Source organism: Cucumis melo, chromosome 12, assembly GCF_025177605.1.
Source record: "Cucumis melo cultivar AY chromosome 12, USDA_Cmelo_AY_1.0, whole genome shotgun sequence".
NCBI classification, from domain to species: Eukaryota; Viridiplantae; Streptophyta; class Magnoliopsida; order Cucurbitales; family Cucurbitaceae; genus Cucumis; species Cucumis melo.
The window spans coordinates 13,897,650-13,925,473 of record NC_066868.1 but is presented as its reverse complement, the minus strand read 5'-3'; the positions used below and the strand labels follow the sequence as shown (position 1 = coordinate 13,925,473).

The 27,824-nt window shown below is 35.6% G+C and overlaps 1 protein-coding gene across 2 annotated transcripts; it reads left to right on the top strand.

Annotated features, from left to right (window-relative positions):
* LOC103501732 (sister chromatid cohesion protein PDS5 homolog A) lies at positions 1-27,824 on the top strand. 2 transcript variants are annotated; one of them, XM_017047563.2, is made up of 33 exons: positions 1-392; positions 1,491-1,694; positions 1,790-1,971; positions 4,527-4,653; positions 4,741-4,959; positions 7,062-7,278; positions 8,427-8,572; positions 8,679-8,824; positions 9,931-10,080; positions 11,205-11,253; positions 11,335-11,526; positions 12,326-12,508; positions 13,780-13,934; positions 14,010-14,136; positions 14,243-14,392; positions 14,479-14,538; positions 14,709-14,845; positions 14,957-15,074; positions 15,253-15,387; positions 15,509-15,705; positions 16,858-17,014; positions 17,125-17,271; positions 18,803-18,898; positions 18,989-19,627; positions 19,791-19,898; positions 22,297-22,376; positions 24,844-24,895; positions 25,027-25,113; positions 25,222-25,259; positions 26,039-26,101; positions 26,180-26,334; positions 26,775-27,238; positions 27,325-27,824. In XM_017047563.2, the coding sequence occupies exons 1-33, from the start codon at positions 300-302 to the stop codon at positions 27,364-27,366; spliced, it is 5,115 nt and encodes a 1,704-aa protein (XP_016903052.2). In that variant the 5' UTR covers positions 1-299; the 3' UTR covers positions 27,367-27,824. The 2 variants fall into 2 exon arrangements, with proteins under 2 accessions (XP_016903052.2, XP_050936290.1); XM_051080333.1 differs by having other exon boundaries at positions 2-392; positions 18,803-18,892.

Below are 27,824 nucleotides of genomic sequence, written 5' to 3'. Positions count from 1 at the left end.
AAAAAAAAAAACTCAAAAAGCTTATTTCGCATCCTGTCTTTGCCCCGATGCCCACTGAGAGACAGAACCGAAGAGAGCGGGACGAAGAGAGAGAGAGAAAATTGAGAGAGACAGAGAGAGTTTCATAGTTCCACTCTTCTTCTTCTTCTTCTTCTTCTTCTTCTTCTTCTTCTTCAAACTAATAACCCTCTTCCTTTCTTCTTCTTCTTCTTCTTCAATCTCTATTCCCCTTTTGACTTTCCATGACTCACTCCCTGTTCCTTTGAGATTTAGAAACGATTCCGTTTCTTTCCTTTCCCATGGCTCATAAGCTTCAGCAACAGCTCAAGGAGGTGGGATCCAAGCTCCAGACTCCACCTGCCACTAAAGATGCTCTCATTAAACTCTTGAAGGTACCCATTTCCTCTAATTCTGCTTCTCTTTCTGTTTCTCTTTCACCTCCTCTTCTTACTCGACTTTTCTTTTCTTCTTAGCTTTTGAGCCAAATTCACGTTTTTTCTTCCTCTGTTTCGACGAGGATAAAGAGCTGAGGTGGAATTTGTTTTTTCAATTTGGGGTTTTGGGTTTTGTTTTGTGGAATTTGGATGTGTTGCTTCCAGTAATTGAAGCCTTAAATCTTGTTTCTCCTCATGAGGCGTTTGTTTTGTTTGTTTTAAGAGTGAGCATTTTCGACTTCTGGGTTTTAATTTTTGTACTGGATTGTAATGGGGAATTCTTGAGAAGTCTGCTCTGTAGTCAAAATTCTTCACTGTCGTGTCTTCATTTCTGGGAATTGGGCTAGATTATGCTAGATAAGTGCTCTTGATTGATTTTTCTCAAAGATTTTTTTTTTCTTCGCTATCTCTTTCTACAATTAGCGACTATCGACCAATTAGTTTCTCATTGAGCTCTTGAAGTTTCGATTCAGTAGGATCTAGGTTTTTCAACTGAAAATGTGTCCGATTGTATGGGGATGTAATGCATGCATGTTTCCGGTGAGTCGCTCGTCTTCAAAATTCTTATGAATCGTCCAACTATTGTATACTCTTAAGTCAAAACTACTCAACTCAATTGACACTTGACGGAAATTTTATGCTAATTCGCATTGGGTTTGACTATTCTCTCCTCTATTATCTCGAATTAATTTATCTCACTTTGTCATATTTTGAGGCAATAACAACCCATTCTTTTGATGAACCCACCATACTAAATTTTGTTGTTGAGGAAGATGGGGCTGTTAGGTCAGTTTCCGGAAGAAGTATGCACGTTATGTTCATAATTATGTCTCATTCAAGCATTTACCCTCTTTCGCTCCAGATTTTCAACTGTCCATATATTAGTAGTTTACTTCTACTCTCTACCGTTAGTTGCCAAGACCAGCAGTTTATTGTGTCCTTACTCGGCAACCTAGGGATTGAAGAATATGAAACATAGTTATTACTTACATTGACTATTTCTAAGCCTGCTATATGATTTATGTGTCTCATACTTTGCTGTATTTCAATTTGCAGCAAGCTGTAGGATACCTTTCTGAGTTGGATCAGTCGCCGTCAGCTTCAATTTTGGAGTCAATGCAACCTTTTATCGATGCAATTATCAAACCGGAATTACTTCAACACCAAGATAGAGATGTGAAACTTCTAGTTGCAACGTGTATTTGTGAAATAACACGAATAACAGCCCCTGAAGCTCCTTATACGGATGATGTTTTAAAGGTAATACTTGTCAATGGAACTGGATTGTGTAATTATTAAATCTGATTTGTTAGGTATACTATGCGGTGGTTTGACTTTAGCCCATCTTCCTGCAGGATATCTTTCACTTGATAGTGGGCACTTTTAGTGGATTAAATGATACTACTGGTCCTTCATTTGGTAGGAGAGTTGTCATTTTGGAGACACTTGCTAAATATAGGTCGTGTGTTGTAATGTTGGACCTTGATTGTGATGATCTGGTCAATGAAATGTTTGGCACCTTTCTTGCCGTTGCGAGGTTAGTTTAATTGAATAGTTTTGACGGACTCTTGTACCAAAAGTGACAATAATCATAATATGCATCCAGAGCACACGATTCAATTGGTCCAATAATGATATTTGACATGTGTGCTCTATGTAAGTTGTGTCTAACAGGGTTAAGCATCACATTTTCATTAATATATTCTTTTATTGCTTGATTGGTTCTATATAGTTATCCACCGAATGGCTAAACTCTGTCTGATAGCTTAAGGTTTATTGATAGTTCCCAAAACCGTTCACCTTCTCTAGAAGATACAAGTGTTTGTCTGGAGCATGGGTGGGTAGTTCGTCATTAGTGGATAAAGAGTGTGTTTAGTCAACAATAAGTTATAGCAGAGAGAAGGCAAATACCCAATAAAGAGGATGATAGTGATACTTGGTAGTTTATATAAATCACATATCAGATAATGAGCATCTCTCTTTGAATCCTATAAAAATGATATAAGAGAAGTCGATCTTCTGGCATGGTAAATATGGAAATATGCTTGGACGCAGTGGAAGAGAAGAAGTTGGTGGGATTTAATTATTATTATCTGGAAATTGAGATGGTCTTCTCAGAGATATTATCAGCGGCTTCAACATGAGCACACTGTCAATTGTGATCCTTATTTATACTTGCTATCATATTGCGTATGATCCAACTTTTGACGATAATGATGTACAATGTGGACATTGAATATTAAAAGTACCTCCAAAGATATCTTTCTTTGTATTCAAACTTCAAGCTTAAACCCCACAAGAGGATTATTGGGTTGAAGTAGACAAACTTGTCTGTGAGTTATCTTATTAAATATCTGATTCAGTACTCAATGTTTCTGGTGAGGAAAAGGTTACGAGATTCTATGGGATGTGTAGAAGCATTATGACGTGCAAACTCTTACTTGGATTTTTTTATTATTTTTTTCTATAGGGACTTATTCAAAATAGAAGGTCCATACTTGAACTGTAGCAGCATGGGCAAATGAGGCAGTCAATTGTGCAGTTTTAACTCCCTTTAGCAGCTTTTATTTAAGTTTTCGACCTACAAAAAAAGCTTCATTAAGTGCAGGGACACCAATGTAACTCCTTCATTAAAGCTTGATTTCTGTAAAAACAAACACGCTTTTATAGTAGTTTCAACATCTCCCTTGCAGGTTTAGTACCACCAGCTGTCATTGTGGCTCTAAGTTGATTTCTCCTTAATTAGTGTTTATAGCCACAATCCTCTCCCACAATTCCTTGTGAGGCCCACACGACATCACTCATTTTAGATGCAATGTGGTCATGACATTACTAGTAGAGTTATGGCTCGAAGAAATCAAGGAGTCTTCCATGATAAATCTGCAAGCTGGAACGATAGCCTTAAGTTTTGCCCCTTAAATGCCTCGTCATGGGTTTCTTTACCCAAAGCTGTCCAAGAGTATTCCTGTCAAGAGATACAATTGAACTGGCAGGCCCTCATCTTCTAAACGACACAAAGAGTCATTTTGATGCCATCTATGATTTCCTGTTCAAGTGCTAGGAAGTGTATTTTTTCTATTCTTATTATTAGAATGTATCTTGTTAGCCTACTGGGAAAAGCTTGCTTTGGCTTTGTGTTTGGCTGTAATCGATTCTTTATAATTAGCGTTTGGGCATGAGGGGGTGCTTAGGGGGTGTCAACCTTGTTGAGATCTTCTGATGCACCTTCTGATCCTTAGGTTTTGCTCATGTATATCCTTCATGTATTTTGAGCTTTGGCTCTTTATTATCATCATTAATTAAATAAGAGGTATGTTTCTGTTTCAAAAAGTTGTAAACCAATAATTACTTGAGAAAGATGCAACATTAGGAAAGCTTTGGATCTAGTAAGAAAGCTACAATGGGAAATGTGACATTCTACGTGGTATGATTTACAATTTTATGGAACTGAGTTAACCTAAAATTTCAACCATACAGTTTCTGGGGCTAAAAGATGTAATCAAATTTGCTGCTTGCTTTGTTAATTGGTCAGTTTAAGATAAAGGCATCTATGGGCAGGTGGTCTGTGAGTCAAATCCTGTCTCATTTAAGAAAGACTTAGGGGTCTAACCGACACCCTTCTGCTTTGGGACTGATGACTTATTTCTACCATGGAAACCACAATTTTTTGTTCCTTTGTAAAGGAAAGGTTAATATTCATTTCTATTACATGATGATATAGGAAGTTGTGAACCTCTTGAAACCTTCCTTTAGCGTGTGCTTTCTCTGAGTTAACAAATTTTATGAGACGTTGCCTTTGAATCCTATCATTTTGTTTTGCTGGTTATAGAATTGCAAAAAATGGAAAAGATTTTTATCTGTTGGTTGTCTGGTTGGTTCCAAATGACATTTGTCTGTTTATGTTACACAGGTAGATAATTAGCCTCAATTGTCTATATTATTTGCAGTTATAATTTGTTAGAGTTCTAACATATGTGCTACAATTTTTTTTTAATATCTTTCTTCTTCCTTTGCTTTTTTGTGCATAAGAATTTTCTGTTTTCTTCATTTCAAGACATCTTCAATGCACCTAATTATAACTGGCCGACACAGGGAGGATCATCCTGAAAGTGTTCTTTCGTCGATGCAAACTATAATGGTTGTTCTGTTGGAGGAGAGTGAGGACATTAGAGAGGAGCTCTTATTTACTCTATTATCCACTTTAGGTCGCAATAAAAGTGTAAGTATCCTTCTTACCAGGACATGCAACTTTTTTGATATGCACTTATACTGTTACAGAAATGATGCTTCATGATCTGAATTCCAGAATGTTTCTTCGGCTGCAAGGAAGCTTGCTATGAATGTCATACAGAATTCTGCTGGAAAACTTGAAGCTGCTGTAAAACAGTTTCTTGTAACTTCAATGTCAGGGGAAAACAAACCGCCATATAATCTGGTTGACTACCATGAAGTTATTTATGACATATATCGTTGTGCCCCGCAGATCCTTTCCGGAATTGCTGCATACCTCATAGGAGAGTTACTGGTAAGTCTGTTGGTGACTTACTTATCTGTTTGTCTCAGTGGTTTGTAGTTGGGGGGGGGGGGGGGGGTAGGGTTGGGGACTTGGCTGAACATGATGCTTTGCTTTGAACCTCACTGTCGACTACTTGGTGAACTAGTGAATTTAGTTCTGTGCTTCACATGCCTATACTGTTAGGGAGTTTCGGGGTGTCGAGTTGGTTATTATAATCATATGTTATAGTATGTGGGTTATAATAGTTTCTATATCAAAATAGTTTGTGTTTGAGGTATAGTTTAGTCTAAGTTATAATAGTCTATGTTTGGGGTATGCAATATCTTAGTATGGGTAGGAAATAGTAAACATTGTAACAAAGAAGGAAAAAAGAATGATTAGGAAATAGTAAACACTGTTACAAATAGTAAACATGGTAATTCCATGAATTTGAAGTATTAATATTATAGTTAATTGTAGATTATAATGGTCGGAAACACCAATTATCATAATTGGAGCCCTAAACATGGTAGTCCACTCCACCCACTTGAAGTTGGGGCCTAGACACCTCCTAAGTGACAATTCAAACGAGATCACCATTAATTTTGTAGCAAGTGTGTCGGTGATTTCATGTGGAATGGTATATTAACTATTGTAATATCATGCCTTAAAGGCTTTGTCGAGTATGTTTGCTTGCTTGAACATAACTGTAAATGATAGGTTATAAAACACTTTTGGTCCTTGGAGTAGCAATTTAGTTCTAAACTTTGATTTTCCATGATTTAGATCCTTGCCATTTCAAATTTGTTTTCTTAAATTGAGCCTTACATCATTGTACAAGTAAAGATTGAGCTAGAATGATTTAGAGTAAAAATTGGTGGGTTTCTGTGAAGGTTTTTATCATACAATAGGACAGTAGGATGTGGCCAGAAACATTTCTTCCACCCTTTCTTACTAGGGGTCGACTGTTGACCAAATGTGGGAATAATTCATTGAATCACTGTATTGATGAGACTTTTGATTTCATATGGAATACGTGTGAATGTTCTTTTGTGTGCCTTGGAAACTTTTAGGGAGTTATGGATTATGGAGGCTTGTATTGCAGTGAAAGTCTACACTTCTTTAGATATGGTTGGTTCTTCTCTTGAAATGATTATTTTGCCTCTGTTGTTGAGGTGGTGGCAGGTTTAGTTTTTCTAGCTAAAGAGTACCTCTTTTAGGCACGGTTGCTATCCTATAAAAGACGCCTCTTGTAGGACCATGGTGCTCATTTGGGCAATTGCATCATAGATGGGGACTTCAGCATCAAGCATTAATCCTCTGTAAGATGTTGGAGCTTTTAATCATATGAGATGTCTGAGAGACCCTAATAAATTAATTGAATACCTTCCTCTGTTGAAATTCCATTTGGTAATGGTATTGCCTCATCCAAAATGTGAGAAAGGGCCACTCACTTGAAGATCACTGGTTGTTTACTTACTAACAAGTGGATAACCAAATCTCAAACCACCCTAGAGCAAAGAGGAACACCAAAGTACAATAAGTTTTGCCTAAAAATGTTTTCAGGCAAAGTGGAAGGAGTTTTATGATAAAAGGCAGAATTCTTACCCCTTCCCAGGGCATACAACCCTACCAATTTTCTTTCAGTTTTCAAGATTCCTTATCAATTAACATCAGCTGAAGGGAACAAGATTATCGCTTGTCAATGTGCTTTCAGTGCTATAATCACTTTTATGGTTAGAGAGATCTGAAAAAGCAAGAAAAATAGTAACACCCTCACCAGAAATATGAAATAAGGACTTTCCATATTTGCAAATAACTTTTATGTTTGATTCTTCAACAAGTAAGTTACTGTTGAGTTGTAGTAGTTTGTGTTTCATGTTAAGAATAGGGGAAAAAGATAGAATAGAAAGAAAGAGAGAGAGAGGAAGGTGTTGTGAATGCCTTATGTTTCTGTACATGCGCACTAAAATATATATACTTGTTTCAATTGGAAAGGGAGAATATTAAATATGTATTCTAGATTGTTAATTACTTTCTAACGTTCTATAGGTTGTACGTTTGTGTCCTTGAATTTTAAGGAGATCGTTAATTACTTTCTATTCTTTATCCATATTGAAAAATATCTGCAGACTGATCAACTGGATACTCGTCTAAAGGCCGTTGGATTGATTGGAGATCTGTTTTCTCTTCCTGGCTCTTCTATGTCTGAAGTTTTTCAGCCAGTTTTCTCTGAGTTTCTAAAAAGACTGACAGATAGAATTGTTGAGGTTCGTATGTCTGTCCTAGTGCATGTGAAGAGCTGTCTACTATCGAATCCTCTTAGAGATGAAGCATCTGAAATCATTTGTAAGTATTACATTTTCTTCCTTTCTGCTCTATCTTTATCCATTTTACTTTTTCTTCCCTTGTTTTATGTGGTGTGGGGGGGGGGGGGGGGGGTGGTCAATAAAAGCTTTATATATGTGGAAAGTTGTAACCTAGATGGAAAAGTTTCCTTACTCTACAAACGGACAAATTTCATGAGGGAGCTTTCTGTTAATCACGATGGATAGAAAAGATGGATGATTACGGAACTTATTAGTGTTTGAAGCCCAAAAGGAAAATATAAACATTATACTATTTTGTTCAACATGAGTATAACTCAACTAACGTAAAATATGTCCAAGGCCTCAAATCCCCACCTCTCATTTTGGTTTAAGAAAAGAAATTATACTATTTTGCTAATTTAGTGGGTGTTTGGGGAAAGGAGTGAGTTATTATAGTTGAGTTATAATAGTTTTTGTTTGGGTTGTAGATTATTTTAATTTGGGCTATAATAGTATGTGTTTGTGGTGTATGTTATTTTAGTTTGAAAAGAAAATAGTAAACACCGTAGCAATGAATAAAAAATGATAAATGTTGAATAGTAAAAACTGTAGCAAATATTAAATATTGTAGCAAACGGGGAGTTTTGAAATAGTGTTTACGGTGGCTAATTGGAGATTTTAAATAGTATGTACTGTAGCTAGAGGTAGTTATAATAATTGTACATAATCCTTGCCCCAAAAGGCCTCTTAATGTTGGTGATAATTTATATTATTAATTTTTCTGTACTAATTAACTAGCTTTTGAGTTGATTGGTGGTTTAACATATACCAAAGTAGGAGGCCCTCTCTTCGAAATCCCATAAATAAATAGCCTTTTTGGGAGGAGGATTCTAATTCTTCTTTCCTTGCCCTGAGGTTGTTTTCTTTTTATTTTCCGGATACAAATACTTCTCCAGGTTACTTATAGAAATGAACAAGACAAAAATTTGTTGTGTCATTCCTTTTCCATTAATATCAATTTCCACTTGTTGAGTCACCCTCAAATTAAGTCCACGAATGAGCGAGTGTTCACGCATTGATATATGTAAATTTACCATAACCCATTTGCTTAAGCTTGTGGGTAGACTGGTGATTTATCAGTTGTTTAAGCTGGCTGATTTCCTCTTTTTTTTGTTTGCCCTTCCGTAGCTGCCCTTGCTGACAGGCTGTTGGACTTTGATGAAAATGTCCGAAAACAAGTTGTTGCTGTAATTTGTGACGTGGCATGCCTTTCCTTGAATGCAATTCCACTCGATACTATAAAGCTTGTTGCTGAACGTCTTCGAGACAAATCTGTACCCATCCGTCTTCTATAATCTATTATTGCTATTTAAACTTATGTGGTGACTATCATGATTATTCATGATGAATTCCGATGGTTCTTGTTCTCTGCATATGCAGCTACTTGTTAAAAAATATACTATGGAGAGGCTAGCTGAGATTTACATGGTCTATTCTGTGAAATCTTCTGTTGAATCAACCAATCCTGACGATTTCAACTGGATTCCTGGGAGGATTTTGAGATGCTTTTATGACAAGGATTTCAGGTCAGTGAAGTGTATTGTCTAACAACATAAGATGCAAATAATTTACGATCTATTTTAAAAATTTTCAGTAAGGTGTGGTAGTTTAACCTAGCACTATCATCCATATTCCAATTTGTCAAAATTGGGATGCCTTCATATTCCCAATTCAGTTTGTTACTGTTTCATTTTGTTTTCTTTGTTTTTTATTTTCTTCCCTTGGGGGTCTATATTAAAAGGCTTATATATTGTTTTGACCACTACTTTGAATTACATTCTCGAGAATCTCATGATGACATGTTTTTTTACAAGTGCCAGTAGCTAAAAGGTGTAGCCAGTCTTGTGATGCTAAGGAAACCAAAAGTTTGTGAACTACAGAATCAAAATAAATTGAGAAACAGAAGTTTCAAGCTGTTATAATTATTGTTAACTTCTTATTTTTTGAAACAGAAACAAAATGATATAATGAAACGAGACTAATGGGATTACATTTTCAAGTGTTTAATTTAAAAAATAAGTTATTTTGAAAAACATTAGAGTGTTCGAAAGATACCCAAAACTATTTAGGTGTATTTTAAATAATTTTCACAAAAATGAGTTTAAACAAAAATGAATTTCTTGAAAATCATTTTTTCTTAAGTCAACCTAAACGGACCCTATGTCTCAAGATACAAGGATAAAAAAGGAATAAAACATAATAAGCATAGGAAATCTAAAGACTAGGGATCATAGGTCAGTAGGTGCACTTGAACATCTCAACTAGGTTGATACTCCATAGCACTCTCTTCATATCCAATTACAAAATCCAGCATTCAAACTAGAAAAGAAATGCCATATTTATACTAAGGTTTAAAAGCATTCCAGTTAAGACAAATATCCTGGATAGAGTAGTTTATAAAAAATGTTGTCTGAGAGCACCAAGAGGATGTTAACTTCTTGTTGGATTTTCTTTGGTTCCAAATTAAATCAATTATGGGTGGACGGGCTTCTTTCTATGCAACTTGCCAGAAGCATTGCATTTCTACCATTCCTTCGTTTATTGGATATCCATTCTTTTCTTGATTTTGTGTTGCATGAGTGAATGGATGAGTTTGATCTCCAGTTATTGATTTTTAGATTATGATTTGCAGATCTGATGTAATTGAATCTATTCTTTGCGGGTCACTTTTCCCATCTGAGTTTCCAGTGAAGGATAGAGTTAAACATTTGCTCAGAGTCTTCTCAACATTTGACAAAGTTGAACTCAAGGCTCTGGAGAAGATTCTGGAGCAAAAACAAAGGTATGCATTTTTTAAACCAAGAATCTTAGAGCCCTGTTTGGTTTCAGGAAGTATAAAAACGATTTTTTTTTCCGATAGTTATAAGAAACCTTTGTTTGTTTCATTCATGTACTTTTTAAGATGTACATAATTTTTATAAAAGGATAAACATCTCCCATGAACTGTGAAATTTTATTTTCACTATTTTTCTTGGAGATGGAACGAGACTTTTTTTTTTTGAAAAGGAAACACACTTTTCAGTGAAATAATGAAAAGAGACAAAGTCTCAAAGTACAAGGTAGGATTAGCAGGTGCACTTAGGCATAGCAACTAGGTTGGCACCCCCTTTGCACCCTCATCACATCCAAAATATAGCATCAAGTATAGGAAATACATGAACTTTCAAAGTCAGGATATCAAGAGCTAATATGAGAGCCTTAAAAATAGATTTAAAAAAATCAAGCCCCTGACAGTATACAATGTGACTACTAAAATAAGGCTGAGCAATCAAGTCTGTGAGATATAGCTTCAAAAAGTTGAGAAGATGAAGACCTGCCTGTTTAGAATGATCTCTTGCAAAGAGTAGTCTTGAAATGCTTTAGACAAAGAGCAGCAGGAAGAGGCGTTTAAACGGGTGAACTCATATCTATCAAACCTAAGTGAAGTCTTGTTGTGGAAAATGTGCTGATTTCTTCTAAGAGGTCATTTATCCTTGGGAAATGAATAGGAGAGAGGGGAGAGAAATTAATCATCAATTACTTTCTAATTAATTTGTTAATTTAATTTTAATTCCTTCAATTTATTTACTGATGATCTCATGTGGATATTTTAATTGAATCTAATAATTTAAAATTTTTTCCATAAGTAAAACCTGTAAAACAAATGCATACATTCAACTCCCAGATATTGATTATCTTGCATATTTGAACACAACATCCAAAAGGGAGGAAAAGCTATAGTAGTGGAAGGTAAAGGAGCATTTACACCAAGATATAATCACAATAACTATAGATTCCAAAGAACAGTGGTAGGGCATTTATACTCTATGTTAACTACCATATATTTAATGTCCATACGCTTAATTTAATATTAGTGATCCAAATGGGTCGTAAGTGGAATTTTTATGCACCTCCCAAATTTTGCAGGTTGCAGCTAGAGATGCAGAGGTACCTGTCTCTTAGGCAGTTGAACAAGGTTTGTGAAAATTTCATATATGAAAATTTATTTACTAATGATGGGAAGAGTTGTGGATGTTGATTGGTTAAGATAATGCAGGAAGGTGATGCTCCTGAGACTCAGAAAAAAATACTGTTCAGCTTCCGAGTCATGTCTCGGTCATTTGCTGATCCTGCAAAATCTGAGGAAAATTTTCAGATTCTTGATCAATTGAAAGATGCCAATGTCTGGAGGATTTTGAGCAATCTTATTGATCCAAATACCAACTTCCATCAAGCTTGCAACTTGCGGGTGAGAAACGATTTACCAATAAAATTTTTAACATCTATTACTTGCTAAGCCTGGGAGGTATTTGGTCTGTGAATTGAACAGACATTAGGTCTCCATTTTGTATTTATTATTTATGATCTTGTGAAGATCAACTGCTCCTGTGATCCAGATTAAAGGCAAAACAATTTGGTTTTCTCAAAAGAGGTTCTGTGTCCCTGGAACTTCAATTGCAAAAGAATGCAGAAGTTGCTCTCTGTTTCTGATTTTGACGTAGTTTTATTGTACTCTCCCTTCTCCCGTGGTCAGGCTTCAGTAAACTAAGTTTTTCTTCCAATGTGCAATTTGTTTCTTTATTCCCGTCCACTCCCCCTTTTCTCTTTTCTAATACAAGTTAACCTTTTTTCTCTAAATAACTTCAGAGTGCTCGTGGCTGTAGTCTCTTTGAAGTCCTGAATTATTTATTGATTTTTAAGTAAGCAAAAGTTCTGAATAAAAAATGCGTGGAAAAAGCCTACAGAAAACCTTTCCAACTGGCACAAATCAAAAGGTTTTATTAGATAGTTCATGTAAGTCCAAATGGAAGTGATAAACACAATGGCCAACTAATCTCCACCCCTTTTCTTTTCTACAAATTAATCGGAAAAGATTGCTTTTATGGTTGGTTTTACTTGTTTATTTTGAAACTGAGAATTCCCTTGGTTTTTTTTTTTTTTTTTTTTTTTGTCATTTTGAGGAATCTGCATTTGCTTTAAAAAAAATAATAATAATAAAATTTAATTGAGTTTTTCTTTCTTTCTTTCTTTCTTTCTTTTTTATCCAGGATGAGTTGCTGAAAATACTGGGTGAGAAACACCGCTTGTATGATTTTCTGGACTCATTATCCGTGAAGTGTTCCTATTTACTTTTCAATAAGGAACATGTGAAAGAAATCCTTCGGGAATTGGAGATTCAAAAATCTGCTGGTAGCATGCGAGACATTAAATCTTCTATGACTATGTTAGTGGTAAAAATCCGTCATAGCTTAATCTTTCATCTTTTGACTGAAGTATGATCTCGGTGATATTTTTGTGTACTCTATTGTACAATAGTCTGTGTAATTGTATTTTCTTTTGGGTGACTTTGTTTACAAGTAATGAATCCATGTAAGAATTGGTTGTGCTTAGTTATCTGCTCAAACTTGTATTCTGATGAACTTATACTTTCAATGTGTTAAAATTATTGTGCTTAGTTATCTACTCAAACATGTATTATGCTCAAGCTCTCCCAGCTGGCTTTTCTGGGTTTATTCGAAAGGATGTCATGAGTTTAATGTTGAACATGATTTCATTCAAATTATTCTATTGATCGTGACTTTTAGAAGGTTATTAGGAAGATCAGTTATTACAATTGAACTGTCCTTTTTTTTATTACGGTTGTGGTGGTATCACTTAGTATGTTCCCGTGTTCCTCTCCATGGATTGCTAGCACTTAAAACTAAGAGGCACAAAAGGTCAACTTCAGATTTTAAAACGCTTCCAATGGATCTTTATATCTTATAAGAAAGAAGATATAGGGGAAGCGGGGCTTTAATCCATATTATGTGTTTTAAAATCTATCCCTCCACATGGTATTCCCTTTCTATAAAATTTTGTAATTATAACTTCTTGTTTTTGGTGGTACTATCTCCTTCCCTTTTGTACTTCTTTTGGTAATCTTATCACTAAAAACCAAAAGCTTGGTTTCCTTGCCAAAGTGAGAAGTGTTGGAAGTAATGGAAAGAAAAAGAATATTGCTTCAAGTACTCCATTTACCTTCTATTGAATTTTTTTGTTTAGTTCCTTGCAGATGAAGTGTAATTTTGCAGGCAAGCTCCTTGTCGCAATTCAATGTTTTTGGGATATTTCTAAGGTGTACTTGATTGTTTATTTTGTGGATGTCTATTTGGAGGATTGACTGCACGGAGGAGGCCTCTGAAAACGTGTAGTCCCATGCGTTGAATTAAACTTACTAAGACAAATTATTTAATTGAGGAGTTTGAGATAGAATTGTTTTCTTGAGTTTTTTAGCCTTTTGATTTTTTATTTACTTTTATTATTATTGCTATTATTTTCTTTTGTGATGTAGATGTTAAAACCTTTTTATAATCTGTCGTTTTGTTCTTTTTTCTTCTTAAGTTGTGTCAAGTGTCAAAGGGATGTCTCACCCTGTTGGTCTCTTTTATTTAACTCCATGACATGTTATTTGTTTCTCTCATAAAAAGGTCATGTTTAAATTTTCCTGGATATTCTTTTCCAGATTCTTGCACGTTTCAGTCCTGTTTTATTCAGTGGGTCTGAAGAGGAGCTAATCACTTTTCTTAAAGATGACAATGAGACAATAAAAGAAGGAATTCTGCACGTTTTAGCAAAAGCTGGTGGTACAATTCGTGAACAACTGGCTGTCTCATCTAGGTATAGAAGAGCTTACGATGTTAGAACTTGGTTATTAAATATTATATTACTCATCTTCCTGTTATTTATCTCCAGCTCCATAGACCTTATTCTAGAGCAGCCGTGCTTAGAAGGCACTAGACGTCAGGCCAAGTATGCTGTACATGCATTGGCTGCTATAACAAAAGACGATGGGCTAAAATCACTTTCTGTTTTATACAAGGTTTGTTTAAACATTCTCATGTACCAACTAATAATCATTTTCAGAAGGATTGTTCTCATGGCAACGAGGGTCCTTGCATAATTTAAAATTTCTTAAAAAATTGTAGAGGCTTGTGGATATGCTTGAAGAGAAGAGTCATTTGCCTGCTGTACTTCAATCTCTGGGGTGTATAGCTCAGACAGCAATGCCTGTTTTTGAAACCAGGGAGAAGGAAATTGAAGAGTTTATTAAAAACCAGATTCTCAATTGTGATTCTGTAAGTTTCCATCATTGGGTTCTGTCTGGTATTTCTTGAGTATTAGTTGATAAGTAGATTCATGATTACTAACGCTTCTATTTCAGGAAGTTGGAGATAATGCAAAAATCTATTGGGAGAATAGAAGTGAGCCTTGCTTGTTAAAGGTTAGTCACTTTTGGGTTGCTTCTTTATCCCTCACTTGCATCCACATGCGCACACACATACATATTTGCAAACATTTGCGATTGAAGATAACTAACAATTACTAGTTAACATGAACTTTTGAAATTTGGTTTTTTCCCTCTCTGGGCCTTTCACTTTCCCTGAGAAACAGATATTTGCCATTAAGACATTGGTCAAGAGCTATTTACCTGTCAAGGATGCTCACCTCCGTCTTGGAATCAATAATCTTCTAGAGATCCTTGGTAACATACTTGCCCATGGAGAAATATCGAAAGATATCAAATCAAGGTAGTCACGTCAATACCGGAATAATTTTGATTAACGTTACAGGAGTGTCTTGTATAACAAGCCTTTGTTATATGAGGCTTGAAAGGTACTAAAGTCTTTCCTGTTTTACAGTTCAGTTGACAGAGCCCATTTAAAGCTTGCATCTGCTAAGGCTATTCTTCGACTATCTAAGCAATGGGATGATAAGATACCCATTAATACCTTTCACTTAACCATAAAAACACCAGAGGCAAGTCCACAGAAAGTTTGTCTTTCAAACTGCCATATTTTATCTTTTTAATTTCTTGATGTGGTCTGATTTCTTATAAGGTAGTATGGAAACTTATTCTTGTCATTATCATGAAAGAAGGGGTTTATTTGTGAATGTTAGTTTAACTGGTGCTTTTGTATATTCTGGTGTATTGTAGATCACGTTTCCTCAAGCTGGGAAAGTCTTCTTGAGCAAAGTTCATCAATACATAAAAGACAGAATGTTGGATGCAAAATATTCATGTGCATTCTTATTTAATATAAATGGTTCCAATCCATCTGAGTTTGGTGAGGTAAGTTGCACTAGACATGATTGGAACTGTCTTTTCATTCATCTGAGAAAGTACACATCTCATTGCCTTGGTTGGCTAGGATTTAATTTTTGTTAATTTCATGTGCTATTTGGATTAACAGGAGAAACAAAATCTGGCTGATATTATTCAAATGCATCACCAAGCTAAAGCACGGCAACTGTCAATGCAATCGGAAACCAATCCAACTACAGCTTATCCGGAATACATATTACCATACTTGGTTCATGCTCTTGCTCATCATTCATGTCCAGATGTTGATGAATGCAAGGATGTCAAGGCATATGAACTAGTATATAGGTAAGTTTATATCACAATATCACAATAAAAGTATATGATGCCTATATTGCGGAATAATACTTTTGAAAACTTCAAAATAACAACAATAAAACAACCATAAAATTAATTTCTGTCTGACTAATACTTTATCCAAATTTTAAATAAAAATAGTGGTAAAGAAAAAAAAGAAAGATTTTAAAAATGAAAAATAATAGAAGAGTGTAAAAAATAAAAACAAAAATAGATTTAATAAAAGGAATAAAACAGAAGAGAGAAAATAAATAAAAACAAAAATCGATGATAAAAGAAAAAATTGGAAATAAAAGAAGAAAAAACGGAAAAAAGGGAAAAAAGAAATCAGATCGCAGGGTTAATGGGTCTTCAAGTGACTGTTTGAGGAAGGTGGAGAAACTCCACTGTCAGGTGTGTGTGCTCCGCAGCCCCAAGAAAAATAATGGGTCCCAACCTAAAAAAACCCTAAAATAGGTTTTAAAACCGATGGGCTGGGCTTGAGCGCCTCATATTTTAGTTTATATTTTTTAAATTTGCAGGTTGCCATGTCCTAAAGGTGTCTCCACTTCCAGCCATGTTGGGCTGTGTCCTGTTGTGTCTGAAATAAAATATTTAATAATATAATAATCGACATGCCAGCTGGTGTCAGACTCATGTCAAACCCGTGTCGGTGTCGCTGACACTTGGCCATTTCTGGAGTGTCGGTGTTTCTTAGGGGTGTACCATCTATTGCTAAAAAAATGGTCAGCAACTCTTGAGAAGAGTCCTATATTTGAAGATTCTATAATATTCTATAATTCGTTTCAAGTCAAATGACTCATATTAAACAGCATACACTGTCACAATCAGAATCTTATGCCTTATAATACCTTGAACCAGAAAATCCTCGAATAGGTACTTTAATGTAAGTTCAAAGCTTAGCAAAGACAAACGTAAATTTTTCAGTAAAGGGGCTGGGCGTGCTGTTGCACGTATGGCCATTGAATTTTAAGTGAAGGTGTAGCCTACTTTTTTCCCTAAAAGAAAAAACGGAATCATTTTATTGGATATATGTTCATTTAGGTTATCAAGACACTTAAGTTCATTAGTTCTTTAAATTATCTTCAGCCATTCCATAAGATTTTTAAAAGTCTAACCTTGGACTCATTTTGTGTGTTTCAGGCGATTGCACCTAATTCTTTCTCTACTAGTTCATAAAGATGAAGATTTAAAGTCAGAGGCTAATAGCACCAAGGAAAAGGAAAATGTATCGACCATATTCTCCATCTTTCATAGTATTAGAAATAGTGAAGATGTAGTTGATGCAACAAAGACGAAGGTTGGGATACAAATATCTTCCTGGGTTCTATAATCTCCATTCTAAATTATTTACTTTCATAAAAGAAGACAAACTACCACATTGAATACTTCTAATTCTTGGTTTCATAGATTTCATATGCAATTTGTGATCTTGGATTGTCAATCATCAAGAGATTGGCCCTGAAAGAGGATGATTTACAAGGATTGACTGCACCAGTTTCTCTGCCTTCTATGCTGTACAAAACAAAGGAAAAGAAAGGAGTTGATGATTCTGTTGTAAGTTAAAGCTTCTGCCTGAAATATGTACTTCCTGATTTGGTTTAGTGCATATTTTACTTATCAAGTTCGGAAAGACTTGTTCTTTTTCATCAATTTAGAAGAAAAGGATTTTGTCCATTTTGTTTGATGTATGAACAAAAGTAGGCAGGTGAATCACTTGAAAGTTATGTTGTAGCCAAGAAAGGAAATTTTGGAAGCGTGGTAAATAGGAATGGGTATATTATGGGTTTCAGAATTTCATTCTTGTGCAATCACCTTGAGTCACAATTTACCGTATTGAAAATTTTAATATTTCTCATTGATATCAATATCATATATTCTTTTCTGAAATTTGACAATTAGTTAAAATTTGTTTTGGAGGTAGTTTTTTTATCTAGTGCGATGGAAAGTTATTACCAACAGATTTTGTGCGGGTGGCCTTGGCCTAGGTGGTCTGTCAAATAAGAGTTTCTTGGACTAGTGGTGCTTGTAAAGATCCCCCTCCGTAGAAAAAGGTCAAATCCTTTGGCAAGCATTTCTTTCCCTCTCTAATTGCATAATATGTCCGTTAAAAGAATTTAGAGAGTTGAGATACTGTGAGAACTCAGTTTAGAATGCGACACATTTTAAAGTCTCTCATGGGCTTGCTTGTCAAAAGAGTTTCAGAAGTCTTTTGGGACGAAAATAGAGAGCACTTATACTTCCCTTGCCCTTTTGCCTCAAGAGGTTGGGATCAGATTTTAAGGACTTTTGCCATTCTGTTTTCTGGAGTTGTTCTTGGAGTGGTTTTTGTAGATGTAGATCGTTGTAGATTGGAGGGAAGTAAATTTTTTGTGATGTGTGGCTCAGGTGAGCCTTTGGTTTAGAAATTTTGGAAGGTAATAAATCGGACGGTTTCAAGATAAGTTGTGTCCTTATTCTTTTCTAACACTGTATAAATTATTTCTTCTTTATGGTGTCTAAGACACAAGGAATTTAGCCTAGCTTTAATTCTCTGGGATTGGGATGTGGTGAAGCTTTTCTTTTTAGGGTTATCTCACCCTCTGAATGTGGATTGTTTTCTCCTTTTTATTGGTATAATATATCTCCGTTCGTTAAAATCTCAATAGTTGGAGCAATCCTTTATAGTTGACTTTTGTTTTGTTTGTTTGCTCGGTTGTTTAAGCCGTTTGTTTTAAGAGGCACATCCTTTTATCTTCATTCAAGCTGGTTTACCCTTTTGTTATTTGTTTATGAGATCATTTACTAATGTCTTTTATAAATGAACATTCATGCACATGCTAAATTATGACTTACTGTTGGGAAAAAATGTTAAAAGACGTTTCTTCAATATCATCCTTTAGTATTGTCATGATATTGAGTCTTATGGATCAGTTAATTGTAGAATTAGTCATGGCTAATGCTGATAGACTGATGTTAATGATACTATGAATCCAAATTGGGCCCTAATGTAACCTCCTTGCTCCTAAAAATAACTGGGGGCTTTAAACTTGGTTCCTGCATTGCGGTTTGGTGAATGTTTACTGATGTGATCATATGTATTTGACAGGCTGATCAAACTGAAGGTGAATCAAAAACGTGGTTGGTAGATGGAAGTGTTTTGGCTCACTTCGAGTCACTCAAGTTAGAATCAACTGAGGTTGTTGTATGTTTTTTTTACTATGAGTAATTTTACGTGTGGCTGTATTCATTAACTTCCTAAATTCTAGTTTCTAACATGATATTTGATCACCAGATTTCTACAGAAGCTGGTGTAGATGAGGTTCAGAATAAAGATGAAAAAGATGGAAATGATGTGCCTCTTGGAAAAATGATTAAAGTTTTGAAGTCACATGGATCAGGGGAAAAAAAGAACAAAAAGGTAAAAAAGAAACTAGTTGAAAATAAACATGCAGAAAATGATGTTGATATCTTGACAATGGTGAGGGAAATAAATCTGAGTACTACTAGCCAACCTGAATCAACCAATGGTCATGAAGATTTTCCTGTTAAGAGAACGAGTGTGGATGCAATGCCTGCAAAGAGCAAAAAAAGAAAAAATAGTGATGCAACATCCGTTCCAGTTCCAAAACATCAAAGGTCATCATCTGACCATAGTCGTTCTAGACCCAAAAGTAAAAAGGCACATTCACCTGGCTCTCTTCAAGGAGGAGTTTCTCCACTAGAGTCAAGTGAAATTGACGTGGGGAATAACCATGATTCAGATGATGATGTATATGAGGCGAAGAAGATTGGTAGAAGCAGTGAGTCAGAATTGTTGGTCTCATGTTTGAAAAAGCCTATGGGTTCTTCCAAATCTAAAGCCAAAGGCTCAGGCAGGGGTCTCAATGATGTGGAAAATGACATTGAAGATTCCAGTGACCTTGATGTTAAGGTGGCATCTTAGCTATGTCTTCTGCTTTCTTCCCCCTTTATATATGAATAATATATGTTGCACTTATTTAGTTCCTTTATTTTTATTTTTTATTTTTTTTAACATCATGAGTATCGGGAGTCAGGACAGCTTACACCCAACATTTCTTTTGTTTATCTTGCAGCATTCTAGCGTGCTGAAAAAGGTTGATAAGAACAACACAAGTAACTTAAAACCCTCTAGTGGGGCTGTTAAGAAGAGGAAACGAAGAAGCATTGCAGGGCTAGCAAAGGTATGCTGATAGTGATATTTATGTTACTCTAAGCACGTAACACGTAGAACTAATTTTAAGGTTCTTCTGTTGATATAAAAAATGCAGCTTCCACATGTCATGGGATTAATATCTGAATCTTAAGTATGTGTGCCAACAGTTAGTCTTCTTTGTACCAAACGCAAGCACAAAGCTTTCTTTTGACGTATGGTGGACACCTCCAAATTTTTTTAAACAAGAGGCGAACTTTTTTTAATAAATGAAAATAATATAAAAGTTCAAGGATTCAAACTCCCATAGGAAGTGAAAAAGAAGAAAAGAAAAAATGCTACCAACCAAATAGAGCAAAACTTGAAACATTTCCAGTTGGAGACTAAATAGGCCAAACTGAAGAGATCAAACCAGAGACTATTAGGTTTTGGGATTCCCCTATTTCATTAATCAATTAAATGTTTCTTAGCTTAAAAAACCACCAAATAGAGCAAAACAAGCTCTCCAAACTAACGAAAAAAACCAACCAAACCTAAGGCACCAACCACCGAGTCCTGAACAAAACCAGCAAAAAACAAAAGGAAAAAAAAAAAAAAAAAAAAACCAAGCAACAACCCCGGCTTGCAAAGCTCCCCAAAGATCAGCCTAAAACAGGATCCATCCAAATGAGAAGCCTGCCTCCAAACACCATCAACGCAAAAGTAGAACATGAGAATCCGCAAAGAAAGTGGGCTAGAGGTAGTTCTATGCTCTTATTTGGTGCAAAAACGAGGAACCACTCATCTATTATAGCTGTAATTCTCTCTTACACAATTGGAGTTTTCTTTTAGAATCCCACTGATTGAGTCCGTCATTTTGTGTGACTTCATCCTATTAATGAATTTTGTATCCTATCTACAAAAAGAAAAACAACTAATGCAAACGCTTACAGAGAGTAGTTCTGAATTCTTTTAAATAATGCAAAAGATTTTTAATCTGAGGCAGTATAGATAGGGCAAATAAATCCACCATCTTTAGGATGAATCTTAGATAACTCAAGCTCAATGTCTACCAAACTGGATTGTTTACTGTTAAAAGAAGACATAAACCAAAAAACTCTTTATTAATTTTCAAGCTTGAATTGTCATCATATAAATGAGTGTCAGAATTGGTTAACGCCTATTAGGAAGAGGACTCTGCTTGTCGGGCCTTTTTGTTGCAGCTTTGTTGGAATGCGGAGGAAGATCTTGATCATCTTTAGGGGACTGCCATTATGTGAGGGCTGTGTGGAGTTCTTTCCTTTAGGAGTTCGGTGATAGTTTTGTTGGCTCTCAGAGTATCAGAGTGACGGTTGAGGAGTTCCTCCTTCTACCCCTTGAAAGCAAAGGAAGTTTCTTATGGCTGGCTTGCGTGTGTGCTATTATATGGGACATGGGGCGAGAGGAACGATCAAGTCTTTTGGGGTAGGGAGAGGGAGCATGGAGTTCTTTCCTTTAGGAGTTCGGTGATAGTTTTGTTGGCTCTCAGAGTATCAGAGTGACGGTTGAGGAGTTCCCCCTTCTACCCCTTGAAAGCAAAGGAAGTTTCTTATGGCTGGCTTGCGTGTGTGCTATTATATGGGACATTGGGGCGAGAGGAATGATCAAGTCTTTTGGGGTAGGGAGAGGGAGCATAGTGAGATTTGGTCTTCGGCTAGATTTCATGTTTTCCTTTCGGGCTTCGATTTCGAAGCTTTTTTGTAAGTACTCCCCCTTCTGCTAGTTGGGGTGTTTTGGCAGGTTGGGTTTTTTTGTATGCCCTTGTATTCTTTCGTTCTTTCTCAATGAAAGTTGTCTGATTCATAAAAAAAAAAGAATTGAGTTTCAGAATCACATCCTCCTAAAACTCATCAGCACCCTTCTCCAAGGTTTTTGAATGGAACTATCATTTGTGGAGTTAATTATGCCGGGAGAAAAGGGGGAATTGATTTTTTAGAAAGGAAGGTTCCCATTTAAGAACTTGCATATATTGAAAATAACGACAAAAAACACACATTTGTGGAAACCCTAGTACTGGTAGAAAAACCACGGTAGAGTTTGTTCTTATTTTCTTATTTAACAAATAATACAAGAAGGGAAGTTTAATAGACAACAAGAGCCTAAGATAAAAAAGGAAAGAATAATTAGGATTACATAAAATATGAAAGAACCCTTGGGCTTTCAACACACAACAATCCCACTAATTCTAACAGCATACACCTGACATCTTATTCCTACCAAGTTGGAAGAGGTTGAAAAATGTTTCTATTTCTGTCACCCAGCTTGTTCTTCTTGAACATTGATGTTCCATGCTGAAAGGTTACGTTTATATGTTATTATCCTTCTCAAATTATTGGCCCAACCAAGTCTATATGTTATTTTTCATGCTTAAATTTATATGGTGCTCGACCTGATTCAGTTAATAAATGTAGTGCATGTTCAAGTATGGTGAAAATGATATTGAAGACTTAATGGGATGCAGAATTAAAGTTTGGTGGCCCATGGATAAACAGTGAGTATACCTTATCTGTCTCATATATTTCTCTTTTCCTGTTATCTTGTATGTATGTGTGTATTTTATATAATAATAATAGTAATCATTAATATTATTGTTATTTTATTTTATTGAAAAATATATTTTTTTAGGAGGAAAATCAAAGTTCGAAAAAAATTCTCTATTTATCATTGTCTAGGTTTTAGTTGCTCTTTCGTTTTTGAATGTTGATGAAACAGCAGTGTTCATGCATCTCTAAATTGAAAGCGTCCTTTTGAGCATTTGAAGCCACCTTTTTGTTTTTAGAAGTCTCTGTTATGCAATCCACATGGCCAACATGGATCATTAGTGGTAGGTCTGGACTGTGTGGTCAAGCCTCCACTTCGATTGATTTGGATAGATCAGGCTTGTTCTTCAAAGCATTAGGCTCAACTAAATCTCCGATTGATTGTACGTTTATCTTTTCTCAAAGCTAAACCCCTTTCAGGCTTTCTAGTTTCTACCAAGAATTTTTGAATACCTTCATTGCATTTTTCCTTCCGAAATTCCTTTTTCTTTTTGGTTCTGATGACTGTCTCTCAAAATGCTAAAATAAATGAAAAAATAATGGGAAAACATGTTCATCCCTTGAACACTTACTGATGTGCTCTTTTGTGAAATATACAAAGTGTGCTTTAAATGATATTAATTTGGTATAGAACTATCTTGATTTATGAAATATACAAAGAGGACAGAAGGAATCACAAAAAGGATCCTCAGTTGGCTAAAACAATAGCGTATGAGTTGTTACAAATGGGTTGGTTTGGACTTAAAAAGTAGTGAGAAGATAAAAAACGAAAAAACATCTCAGATTTGGTCTAAACTTCTCTCTTCCGCTTTGAAAGATGGAGATATTTCTACTTCGCTCAAATCAAATTACCAATGAGATAACACAATAACCATCAAGGTCGGCCATATCATTGAAGTTGTGACCACTAATCCCTTGCACAACAGAATCTATTGAAGAGATGAAGATGGGAAGTTAAATTGAAACATCTCCAATCCTATGTTTGAGCAGTCATCACCTGGGTATAAAGAGATAATCAATGTCATGATCAGACTCGTCCAGGACTTGTTGCCATGGTCGTATGCCCATAACTGTCTCCTACTCATGCTTTCTATTGAAAGTAGAGACGAACAATAAACATAATTTTACGTGGAAATCCTAATATAGGGAAAAAAACCACGATATTTTTGTTTTTATTATTTTCTGATGATTTACAATAGGTACGATGAGGGAGAATAAATAAAATACATAATGATATGAAAAAGGAAAGAAAAAGGATTTTGGGTAAATTTTTTTCATAAACATCCTCTGGGTGAAGCCCACTAATTTTAACACTCCCTCTCGAGTTGGGACGTAAATATCAATGAACCCAACTTACTAACACAAACGACGAAGTTTGGTCTGAGAAGTCCCTTAGTGAGAACATTCGCAACTAGTTGGCTCAAAGGGTTGTACCAAATGCAAATGCTCCCATTGTCAAGTCTTTCTTTTATGAAATGCCGATCAATCTCAACATGTTTAGTTCTATCACGTTAAACGAGGAGGACGAACAGTCTCTCCTATCAAGAACCTGAACTGGTCGCCACCTTTGAGGAACATCTTTATTGATTGGGCCATGAAAAATAATTTTTCCCATTTAATTTCAGTCCTGGAGAAGTCCCTGTAGACGATCTCAAAGAGTCAGTTATATAATTCGAAGGCAAATTAGGGAACAAAGTTACCGGGTTCTTGGAATACATCAACAACTCGGTTGGTTTGGAATGTGCCGAAGACTCCTCGCTTCAACCCCAATCTGTTATGGAGTTGGTCAGTCCGTTAACATAAGAAAAAGAGTTGCTGTAAAGGGTCAACGGATATTGCCGGGGGTTAGAGCTAGTGCCACTGTTGCTTTGTGAGCTCTGTGAAAGTGCGATTATGACATCATTCTCCAGTTTCACTGCATACTGTTATTTCTTTTTTCGTTGAATTTTTGGAAGATTGAGGGCTGGAGGCAATTATTTTAGAGTTCTGTGGTAGTGTTATATAAAGTTTTTTGACCCCCAGAACAGTCCACAAACACACACCAATAGTTCTGCTTAGTTGAAGGGGCTTTATGTGAATGCGACACTGGTGATTTGCACTTGTCACTTCTCTTGTTTAATATACTTTGAATAGAAAGGAAATGGCAACACAAATTATCTTCAAGTCTGTTTTTTTCTATTTATTTATTTATTTATTTATTTATTATTATTATTATTATTATTATTATTATTATTATTATTATTATTATTGTTATTATGTATTTATTGAAATGTTCTTGTTTGCTTTGGGAATTATTATAATCACTGAAGTCCCCTACACTATCTTTTTAAGACTGATTCTGGTTTTATTGGATTTATTTTGTAAAGTTATATTACTATCACCATGTTTCTAATGTATATCATTATTTAAAAATTTCAGATTCTATAAAGGCACCGTGAAATCTTATGACCCAATAAAAAGAAAACATGTGGTAAGCTGCCCCATCTTACCCTTTCGTTCACTGATTTCTTTTGGTTCTTGGTGCTTGACAAAGCCAATTGTTTGTGCTTAACTCCTGGTAAAGTTCCTTATAATTTTCATTCAACGACTTTAATATACAAGATACTATATGATGATGGAGATGTAGAAGTTCTCAGACTTGAGAAGGAGCGGTGGGAGGTCATTGACAGTGATCACAAGACTTCAAAGGTATGGGTCTTTTTGCCCATCTCTTTCATATTGCCTCAGATTGTTTGACCATTTTTTTTATCAGATGATAATTAGATTCTCATGATCTTTACATTTTGTCATTTACAGAAACTAAAACTGTCCAGGAGTCTTCCTTCCCTCGAAGTGTAAGTTCTACCTCTTGGAAATCCGTTTAATTTTTTCATCAGACCACATTTAGATGCTATGATTTGGTTTCCAAGAACATTGTTTGAATCCTTCTCTCAAGTATTGATTCTTTGGAGGCCCTCAGGGGTGGGCCTTGAAGCAAGCAAGTCGTAGGACCAAAAAGAAAAACTCTTGATGTCTTTTGGGTGCGGACCTTGATGTGGGCAAGGCTGCTTCCGGGCATCCAGAGCAAAGCTCCGATGCTCAATTATTTCAAAATAAAGTATTGATTCTTTGGAGATATGATGACACGAGAAAACTAAACTCTCTGGGATATTAGATTTTTTTTTTAGGTATTGTAATCTCTGAAAGCTGGTTTTGATGTCAAAGGTTGAGGAGTGCATCAAATCAAAATTCTTCTGAAATCTAGAGACCAAGACCTCTGAGCGTTTCACACGCTTCATCTAACCAATATACTTGGGAACTTTGTCATCAATTAAGGGCCTTGTCAAATTCTGAATCTGAAAAAAGCTCGTTCATTAGCTAATTCACAAGTCATAAAATTTAGGGAATCAGGGCTAAAGGAACTGTATTTACCTAGGAATCTCCAAAATTTGATATTGTTGCCATTTACAACTTTTTTCAGTTTTCTATCTAATGTTTCTCTTTGAGTGTAACCCATGGGAATTTACACTACTGTGAATGAGTGTTTACTTTGTGGGTGCACATCTAGATTTTATTCTGCCTCTATCACACTATATAATGCCCTTCTTTCCATGTGTTTGAAATTCTTTTGCAGTACGCTTGGACTGAAGAATAAAGATTCCGGTGGTTCATGTTCAACTAAAAAACCATTTAAAATGTAAGTGACCGATGGTAGTGGTATTGCTTCTTTTCTATTTGTTATAAGGCACTTGGATGAAGTTTTTTTGTGTTCCAGAACGAAAGGAAAAAGGACGCCAAAGAAAAATTTAAAGCATAGTCAAAATGGTGCTTCAAAATTAAAATTTTCGGATGCTGGCGAGAAAGGGAGTTCAGACATTACAAACCCTGGAACTTCCAAAAGGTCTAATGTTTATGACGAAGTGGACTCAGGTAAAACATTTTCTTTTCCATGTTGAAACTTTTCCATATTACCCTTGTACCATGTAGTTCTTATGATGAAAGTAGTAAGTTATTAGCATCGTCATTTCTCTAGGGTACATCCTTCTTCCAGTTTTCGAGAATATATCGAGTCAGATTTATGTATCTGCCCTGGATTGTCTTAAAGCATAAAATTTTTTCCAGTCTGGAATTGTAGTATTGTACGGGGTTTGAGGTCGACCACACAATTGATGTTAGTTTAGCATCTACGTGTTTGTTCTATTGTAAGCAATTGCATCATTTTTTCCAACATCCAGTAAAATTTTATGACATCATTTTTTCCAATGTCCATACATTTTTTCAACGAAACATTTTAGTAAAAAGCATTGTAGTCTCTGGTTTTGCAAATATTACTTTTTCAGTTTTTCTGAGACCTAAATTTCACCTCCCAGGTGATTCTGGAGGGGAGCACACACAGAATGTGGACAAAGAGTTCACAGACCAAGAGGACTCTGACAGGGAAATCAAGTCAAACTCAAGAGGACCAGGTGCAGGAGATCACCATATCAAGGAATCTGATGCCGATGACGATGAAGGGAAGCCTGATATCTATGATGAAGAAGAAAACGCTGATGCTGACGATGATGACAAAGAGAAGCCTGAAGTTGACGATGAAGAAGAGAAGCGTGATGTTGATGCACACGTTGAAGATGTTGAGAGTTTTGACCAACATGCTGATAATCCAAGAGAAAAAACTGATGAAGATGGGGAAGCTGATGAGTCGAGTTCAAGAGAGAATATTGGGGATGATGACTCTGATTCTGGAAAGAATGAAGAGACAAGATTCAAACAACAAAGTAGTCCTGGAGAGGAGGAGAAAGGCGAGGTTGATGAACTTTCTGACGACGAGCCTCTCGTAAGTCATATCTAATCAGTAACCAGCCTTACAATTATCAAATGAAATTTGTTAAGCTTATATCACAATTTTTCCATCAATTGTAGAGCAAGTGGAAGCATCGAGCAGGAAAACGAGGCTTGAGGTGAACCATGTTCAGAGTTGCTTGGTCACCTAGTATAGTTGTTGAATAATTTTAAATGGCCTATGGCTATGAACAGGATTCCAAGTAAGCTGCTGAACAGGATCATAGGTGCCAGTTTCGGTAAGCGAAAAAATGTGACAAATAGAATATACTGACCCAGTTGCTTCATAGCAGCTACATGTAGAATGTAACATAGCAGTCACAGTATCTTATGTTTTAGGGAATCATAATATTAAGGATTACTAGTTTTTGCTTTAGGGGATAGATGATTAGGTCTTTTGCATATATTCGTATGATGCTTTTTTTTTCTTTTTTTTCTTTTCTTCTTCTGTGCCTTGTGACCCTTTCTGATTTATATGTTAAAAAGTGCCACATGTATAGTATGAATATACATGTTACTATAGATAATGTATTCATGGTTGAATTGTCAGTGCAAGAATGATTCATTTGCTTTTGCTCTCC

Excerpts from the sequence above, each read along its gene's own strand:
- LOC103501732 (XM_017047563.2), top strand. The coding sequence starts at position 300 with ATGGCTCATAAGCTTCAGCAACAGCTCAAGGAGGTGGGATCCAAGCTC. Across the intron at positions 1,972-4,526 it reads ACCTTTCTTGCCGTTGCGAG|GGAGGATCATCCTGAAAGTG; the intron begins GTTAGTTTAATT and ends TGGCCGACACAG. Across the intron at positions 12,509-13,779 it reads CTTCTATGACTATGTTAGTG|ATTCTTGCACGTTTCAGTCC; the intron begins GTAAAAATCCGT and ends ATTCTTTTCCAG.